The 8,815-nt window shown below is 38.5% G+C and overlaps 1 protein-coding gene across 1 annotated transcript; it reads left to right on the top strand.

Moving 5' to 3' along the window:
- Positions 1 to 1,322: 1,322 nt before the first annotated feature.
- Positions 1,323 to 5,181, top strand: LOC109071641 (protein snail homolog Sna-like). The gene is made up of 3 exons (XM_042751199.1): positions 1,323 to 1,587; positions 2,844 to 3,389; positions 4,152 to 5,181. Exons 1-3 carry the CDS (start codon positions 1,353 to 1,355, stop codon positions 4,331 to 4,333), a joined length of 963 nt encoding a protein of 320 aa, XP_042607133.1. The 5' UTR covers positions 1,323 to 1,352; the 3' UTR covers positions 4,334 to 5,181.
- The last annotated feature ends 3,634 nt before the right edge of the window (positions 5,182 to 8,815 follow it).

Genomic DNA, 8,815 nt, shown 5'->3' on the forward strand with positions numbered 1-8,815 from the left:
AAAACATAGTGTTAGATTCAGTGAGACTGATTTTCAATACGACTGTACAGCATCTATCTGGTGTGTTCACAACAAGAGAAGAACACCTCCTCTGCACGCACTGTTGTTAGCTGAGGTGTTCATGAGGGGGTGTCAGTGCCGTGGGAATGTGTGAGGGGGTTTAGGGCAGAGCTGCCGGTTTGACCCGCATCTCAGGACACAGGTGCAGCTCAGAAGTAAATAATACTATCAACAACCACAGAAAAACTCAGAAAAGACAATAATTTCAATTTTTAGTCACACACCCGCAGATAAACTATCATGTCCTGCAGTGAGGATCGAGCATCAGAGGAGCATTCAGGACAGGCACTTTTGTTCAGAGAAGTGGGTTAATTTTTAGTCACACACCCGCTGAGCTCCTCTCATGTCCTGCAGTGTCCATGCTGGAAATCAGTCTAATGAGTGTCCTCAGATCCCGGAGATGAAGGATAAATAGGTGCTTGTGCTCCTCATTGTTAAATGACTTGCAACTGTGTCAAATTTAAGCCTGTGGATTCCGTCCTTTGTAGGGGTGACCGGGGCTAGTTGTCACACGCTGAAATTGTGTAAGGTTGTATTTATTTTTTTTCAGTGTAGATTTTAAGGTTAAACTGTGTTCAGAGGATGAGGGTATAACTGTTCATAAATAGCAAGACGGGGAAAGTTTTCACATGTGTTTTACGTTTATTAAATACGATAGGTTACAAAAATATAAATATATATATAAAAATATGTATGAATTTACAACCTAATATATTACTGTTTCATTAATTGTTTCGTGTTTCATTAGTGTTTAGCTGATGGCAGGTTTCATTGTGACAACTTAATATTAGTAATAATAATAATTTAAATGTCATCCAAATATTTTTTTTGTTTTTTATATATTTTGGCTATTTCAGTTTATTTCTGTGTCTTTAAACTGAAATGTGACCACAGTAATTTACAAAGTAATACAATTCAGCTGTCCAAGGAACAGTTTTACAAATGCATTTAAAATAATCAAACAATACTTCCACAACCACAAACCTTTTATTCTGCAAAACATTTAACGCTGCCCGAGCAACGCATCTCATTACAGTAGGTCATTCAATCAGATCTCCTTATATTCAATCTAGAATCTGAACCTATTTTTTTTTTTTTTTTTTTTTTTTTGTTTAATAGCCTGAACATAAATGTTAGGAGGATGTCAGCTGGATGCTGTGGTGTGTTTCACCTGCAGGAGGCGGGGTCAGTCAGTGGGTGTTCCAGGGGGCGTGGACAGAGTTCAAGCCCCGCCCCCTCACCCAGCCCAGCCTCATATGAAGAGACCCATCTGGACTGAATGGCAATAGTTCATGTGTGACTGTCAGAAACCCTTCCATCCGCTCCGTGAGCAAAGATTACAGCTTCTGAAGCAGACTGTGATTCTGGAGGGATTCGTGCTGGCTTCTCCAGAGACTCAATCTAGAGTTCATCTAAAACCTTCGCTGCAGTTTGGGGAGGATCTTTACAAAATGCCACGGTCATTTCTTGTCAAGAAATATTTCTCCAACAAGAAGCCAAACTACAGTGAACTGGAGAGTCAAACTGGTGAGTGTGCCAAGAGATATTTGTTTATGTTTGTTATTGTATACAATATTAGTTGGCCTAGGTCACATTAAACAGTTTATGATTAGTCAAAACTTACTGAGCCAAAATCTCAGCCACCTAAAGTTGTCATAACATCCTGCACCACAAATGTTGACATAACATTTTCCATACTTTTTATTGTTATTTTAAAGCATTTTCATATTTCCAAAACTTGTTCCTTTTACCCAAGTTTCACAGACAAGGCTTAAGCCTAGTCCTAGACTAAAATGTAAATCTAAAGCTGTTTCAGCTGAAAGAAATTTGCACTCACTGAACTTAAAATATATCAGTACCTTTATTTTGCCTCAAGATGCACACCAGTATTTTTTTCTAAGGCATATTTATAAAAATTACGTAAATGTCCTAATTGAACTAGGGCTTAATCCTGGTTTAGGCTAAGCCCTGTCTGTGAAACCGGGCCTTTGTTATTTAGTCTTTATCATATTAGGCTACTCTAAAATAGATTAGTGAAATTTATTTATTTATTTGTACTTTTTCACTATGGCATCTACACAAACTGCAGTATGTAGTTTAACTAACTGCTAAAATGCTTCAGCTGTATTATTTCACAGTAATTTAATTTGATTAAGCAAGTCATAGCTCCCTGTTTGGAGTATGAAGTAGATATTTGGTAGTCACTAACCAAATGTGACCCTGCACCACAAAACCACTCATAAGGGTCCATTTTGTGAAACTGAGATTTATACATCATCTGAAAGCTGAATAAATAAGCTTTCCATTGATGTATGTTTTGTTAGGAGGACAATATTTGGCTGAGATACAACTGTTTGAAAATCTGGAATCTGAGGGAGCAAAAAAAAAAAAAAAAAAAAAAATTCTAAATATTGAGAAAATCACCTTTAGTGTTGATCAAATAAAGTTCTTAGCAATATATATTACTAATCAAAAATACATTTTTTATATATTTACAGTAGGAGATTTACAAAATATCTTCATGGAACATGATCTTTACTTAATATGCTAATGATTTTTGGCATAAAAGAAAAATCTATAATTTTGACCCATATAATGTATTGTCGGCTATTGCTCCAAATATACCTGAGCTACTTATGACTGCTTTTGTGCTCCAGAGTCACAAATAAAGTGTATTTTTGATAACTCAGAAGGTATAAAACCTGAAAAGTTTTACCTCAAACAATCTGAAACATATCATGTAGTCCAGCAACCATCTAAACAGGCATCTTTTCTCTCCCCAGACCAACGCTATGCTGTCTTCCCACAATGCTTCCCTCTGGATGACTTCCCCACCAGAGAAGGCGATTCTGTGGTGCCCAACTATCCCTCCGTGCTCGTGTGGACCGCCAGTGCCTTACCCCTTTCCTTCACAGCGGAGTCACCCAGCATCCCCTCTCCTCCTGGGCCTCTGGACCTGAGCTCTCAGTCCAGCTCCAGCAGCAGCGGAGAGGAGGACGACTGCCGTACATCTGATCCTCCCAGCCCAGACCCCGCCGACCGCTTCCAGTGCGCCCACTGCGGCAAGACCTGCAGCAGCCCGGCCGTGCTTTCTCGCCATCAGCTCACGCACTGCACCGCCAGCCCACAGACGGTCATTACCGCTACAGGAGCCACCAGCACAAGCACCAGAGCGGCCTTCCACTGCAAGCACTGTCCCAAAGAGTACAACAGCCTGGGTGCACTCAAGATGCACATCCGCTCGCACACGCTCCCCTGTGTGTGCACCACGTGTGGAAAGGCCTTCTCCAGACCCTGGTTACTGCGAGGACACATCCGTACACATACCGGTGAGTGAGCTGATGCATTGAGGCTGTTAGTGGTGCATGCAAAGTCAACCCTTAAAGGGATAGTTCATCTTCAGTTCAGTGGTCGCTGTTGACTTGCATAGAGTTTTTTTCCATACTATGGAAGTCAATTTTGAAGTACAGTATTAAATTACTGCTATTGCTATTACTTTTCCAAGCCAACGTATTTAGCATATCGTTTGCCAGACAATAAAACTGGTGATAAAATCCCAAAAAGTAAATATATGGAGATTAATTAATTATTAATTTGTTCCCTTGTTTAAGTTAAATTCTAGGCACAATTAAAACCAGGGTATGGATTAGTACAACTTGGTCGAAATCTAACTAAAACGAGGGAACAAATTAGTATAACATGGAAACAATTTAACCAAAACCGATGAATTAATAAATCAAAACGCAAGTTCTTATAACTTTTTTTTTTTGTTCACGTCATGTGGGGCTCTGTACTTGAGTTAAAATAGAAAAATTGTTATATTCAGTCTTTCATTTAATAATCTTTTAAATTTTACAAACTCGTTAACTTCTGCACGATACTAAAAGGATAAATGTGAGGAATGTGGTGAAATTACCTTTAAAGCTGACAAGGTCTATAATATCTGTAGAAATAACATTCCCATTCTTGTCAGTGGCAACAAACAAAAAAACAACAACAACCTATCAGAGTGGCATGAGTTTTGAAGGTTATATGTGTGTGCATACTAAAACAAAAAAACAAAATGATCTCTTTTTGACCTTTTTTTTAAGGTGAACGTCCCTTCTCATGCCCCCACTGTAACCGTGCGTTTGCGGACCGCTCGAACCTGCGCGCTCACCTGCAGACCCACTCCGAAGTGAAGAAGTACCAGTGTGGAACGTGCTCTCGTACCTTCAGCCGCATGTCCCTCCTGCACAAACACACCCTGTCCAGCTGCTGTCCGTCCGTCTAGAGGCCATCTCTCGCGTTGAGCTGGGACGGGTTTAAGCCATAAGTGAATGTTTGGATTCATAGAGAATGCTGATTTTAATGCACAGAGTGCCTTACATTTGCTTCCACAAGCCAAAGGAGAGATGCTATCTTTCTTCCAGTGTTAGTCTTACACACATTCACACACACCGTGTCTACAGTAATGGCCTGTTAAATGTAGACTGCAGATTTTTGTCGTGGGAAAAGGGCCCACAGACTGGCTCTCGGTGGATTCCCAGGATGCACCTCGGTGCCGGCTGGTCCGGGACTGTGAGGGGGCAGCTGCTATAAAGCGTGTGTGGTGAGAGGTCATCTCTCACCAAGATCTCCACAGACGTGCAGGGATGTATTGGGACAGCTGTTGCAGCGCAGGCCTGTCGACAAATGCTTTGGCTCTGTCTCTAGACTGATGGCCGAAAAGCACACCAAAGACCTGTTTTAATGAGAAGTTCAATTAGACTCTGGAATTTGTCTCTGTAATCAGAGCTTCGAGGTATTACATCAGTTGGCATCTCCTAAATGTTGTTATATTCTTTAAGACTGAGTAAGGTGTCAACAACACAAAAAGACGGTCATTAGGTTTTAGATGTTGTTCATGTTCATCTAAAAGGAAGGGAATTTGCAGGATTAGGAGAAAGGTCTTCCATGAAGCCTATTTTTTCCAAAGCCACAATGATATATGAAGCTGCCTGTCTACATATTGTTTATATGTTGGACGTATAACACAAACCAAATGCTATGCAATCTTTTTTGAGCAAAGATGTGTTTTAGTGTATTTCCACTTGCTGTTTTTTTCCCAATAAAGTAATTCTACGTTCTTTGTTTAACAGAAAAGTGTCTAATTTGTGTTTTTTATGAAGGTGGGATGTGTTAAAGGAATAGCTCACCCGTAAATTAATATAATGTATGCATTACTCTAACATTAGTGTAACTTTATATCTTTTATGATAAACAAAATGAGATGTTTAAGAGAATGTTCTCACTGCCCAATTACATTTAATGTAAATAACTAGAAAACATACTCTGGTAGTCTCAGCATTTTCAGAAGTGCATTGGAAGTTTTATGAGTCAACCAGGCTAATATTTGGTCAAATCTTTCTTTCATATCATTCATGCTTGAGCACATTCAAACAGACTACATCACTCCACGTTTTACATCAAATATTGTTGATTCGTACCCATTGTGTTGCGAACATTCTGAAATGAACACAAGCTAGCAGAATTTTGAAAGACTGCTGAAATGTGAATTATTCCTTGAATGCATGAACGTACATCCAAGGGTCTCTGAATAGATACGGTGCAATAAATATAAAGCGTCCCTGTCTAGACGCAGTCAGATATTTTGAGTGATGGTCAGAACACCTGCACACACTTTTTCTGCTTAGTCTAACGCTAATACAACACTAACCCAGTTTAGCTGACACATGGCCAACAAATGTTCGCGTCTGAGACACTGCAGGTGGAAAAAGACCAAAAGGGAGGCAGAAGACTTAGAGGAGCACCAGAGAAATGGGCCAGTCCGCACCATTAAGACCAGTGGATCCAGCTCTTAGCTCCAGAACCTCAATCTGTCAAACAGATAGATACGCCTCCCCGAGGGGAAATTTAATAAATGTGGGAAATGGCAACAATCTGTGCTTCCAATGTGACCAGAGTTGTGAGGTTTTAGGTTTTGTAGACCTCCTCCGCAGCAGCTCACCCTTTCTCTAGGAAGCTGAATCCACAAAGCCCTTGTGACCCGCGCTGACGCCAACCAGTCTTGCTAGAGTAACGATGCACTTCCTCTGCTGATTTGGAGGCTCAAAGCTGTGGGATTTTGGTGGGAGAAGCTAGCTGTAGGGGGAGGGCACGCTTAAAGGGATATTCCAGGCTGAATGCAACTTAAGCTCTATTGAAAGTATCTGTGGCATTCTCTGTCTACAACATCTGTGACCACTAAAAATTCTGTACTCCTTAAGTACAGAGCACAATACATGACATGCTGGGAAAAAACACGAATTAAGAGTTTGTTCCAACAATTTATTCATTTGTTCCCTCATTTCAGAGGCCTTATTGTATTAATTCAATTATTAATTTAACTCTGATTTTGTTTAATGTTGTATTAATTTGTTCTCTTGTCAGTGCTGTGCATAGTAACTGATTACATGTTATCTGGATTATGTAATAAAATCCAAAAATGTATTATTTGTAATTGTATTATATTGCATTTTAAAATGCTAAGAATCAGATTACAGTTACTTTTTATGGATTACATATTATTCACACAAGGGCAGTAAATAATTAATAATTAATCTAAAAAGTAGATTGCAGTTTTCATCATGTAATTTATATTCAGCAACAGACTATAATTTGTAATTAATCTACCCTATCCCTTGTTTTAGCCAAATTGTGGACACAATATCTATTTTTTCCCCCACATGTCATGTTTAGGGCTCCATACTTGAATTTAAAAAGTGAAGTATCTTATATTCAGTCTTTCATCTCATGCCATGGCCATTTGGTAACTTTTTGATGATATGTGCAAGCATAAACGAAAGCGATATGTTGTAAGCTCACAAGGCATATAATACCTGGAGAAAGCTTTCAGTTAACACTCTCATTCTTGCAGTTTCTTGGCTGGTATTACCAGCAGGGACTAACCAGTAAACCCTTCACATAAGGACTGCATAAAGGACTGCTTACTTGAGGCACATTTTACCAACAGAAAAAAATAAAAATAAAAAATAAAATAAGTTGCATTCATCCAGCAAACGAGGTTGTCCCACTTCAAAAAGACAATTTAGACAACTTTGCACTGATACAACATTTATGTAAGGAACAAATAAAAATAAATTAATAAATACACATTTTGGCTTTTAGACTCTCACTAAAGCCTTCCCTCATAGACTTATTGTTAACACATAAAGCAGTGTTGTTATTGTAAAATTAAACTATTATAAAATCATTTTCAGTAATTGAAATAAAGTTAAAACATAATAAGATGTAAACATTATCTGAAAAAATGTAAACTTAAAACTAACTAAAATAGTTTAAATTGAGTTTAACATATTGATACTGAAATACTAAAATGACAGAAACCTAAGTAAATATTAGTTAAAGGTATACAGAAATATATATAAAAATAGTAAAAATGACAAAAGCACATACAATTACTAAAACATTAACTAAAATCAAAATGAAAACTCTAAATTCTCGCAAATTCTAAATAAATTTTGCAATAGTATATAAATAATGCTTACACTACTTTAAATATGCAACATATCTGACATGTATAACAAAAATGACAAAAACATAACAAAATTACTACGAATTAAACTAAAATTACAATAAAAACATAAAAGCTAATTAAAAATATTAATAAATACTGTAACAGTATATAAATAAAACTAAAATATCACTGCTGTAAAGTTGGCTTTTTAAACTGAGGTATGAGTCAAATTGTTTTCTGTGGTAAATATTTAAGTTACTCATTTAAGGTAGTTTTCATACTGTGTCAAACTGTGTAAGCTTGGGTGTATGTGGGCCGACATGGTCAGATATGATTGGTGTTCAGTAGACAAAAGTCATTAGGGCTTTCGGTTTTGATGTGGTTGGCCTGAACTGGAGACATAAAGTCAGACATAGTAGACATGGAGGATTGAGCGGCCCCTCAAACCCACGGAGTCATGTTCACACAGAGATGACAACTGTGTGTGGGCGGCTGGATGGATGTCAGTGGGTGATGTCATTGTCTTTCAACCCTTGAAGCAGCACAAATCTGCAAGAATGCCCCGTAAAGTAAAAAAAATGTACCTGTGAGGAGGTGAGATAATGTGTCTGTAATTGACGTGGGTGCGGTGTGGTTTGAGTTGCTGTCTCCTCTTTTTTCCTGCTGGAACTAACATATCTGAGGCCCCTTCAGCTGCGTATATTATATATCTGTCAGAAATGAAGACCACATTTGTCAAAGCCTATTGGTGTATGAAGTATAATTCAAGCTAATTTGAAAACCACAAGGTGCTAATAGAAACAGTGGTACAGTGGCCAAAATACTCCTATTGTTGACCTAGTTTAACCTCACTTTTTCCATTCACTTGGTCTTTCATTCCCTCCTTTCCTCTCTGGGCTGAAGGAGCCCATCGGACTCAGGAAATGGCTTGTCAGTCACATATAAATACTGGTCTCGCTGCAGCACTGATAAAAAACATCTGAAGCATCTGGGTAGAGAGAAGCGTCCTGCTAGCTGCAGCTGAAAATGACAGGAATAGTTTGGCCAGAAATAAAACGTCTGTTATCATTTACTCACCCTGAGGTCGGTCCAAACCCAAATGACTTTCTGTGAAACTCCAATGGAGATTACACAGAATTTCCCTATTTTCCACACAATGGGAACTGAGAGATGGAGCGGTGAAGGTCCAAGAATGGCCATAAAAGAATCAAAAAAAGTGGTCCATATGGTTCATACACTTTATTCCAAGTCATGCGA

The sequence above is a fragment of the Cyprinus carpio genome, chromosome B23 (genome assembly GCF_018340385.1).
Source record: "Cyprinus carpio isolate SPL01 chromosome B23, ASM1834038v1, whole genome shotgun sequence".
Classification (NCBI taxonomy): domain Eukaryota; kingdom Metazoa; phylum Chordata; class Actinopteri; order Cypriniformes; family Cyprinidae; genus Cyprinus; species Cyprinus carpio.

What these genes read in the sequence shown, in the direction of transcription:
- LOC109071641 (XM_042751199.1), top strand. Translation starts at nt 1,353, where the DNA reads ATGTGTGACTGTCAGAAACCCTTCCATCCGCTCCGTGAGCAAAGATTA. An exon ending in TGAACTGGAGAGTCAAACTG is followed by an intron (nt 1,588 to 2,843) that starts GTGAGTGTGCCA and finishes TTCTCTCCCCAG; the next exon opens with ACCAACGCTATGCTGTCTTC. An exon ending in ACACATCCGTACACATACCG is followed by an intron (nt 3,390 to 4,151) that starts GTGAGTGAGCTG and finishes CTTTTTTTTAAG; the next exon opens with GTGAACGTCCCTTCTCATGC.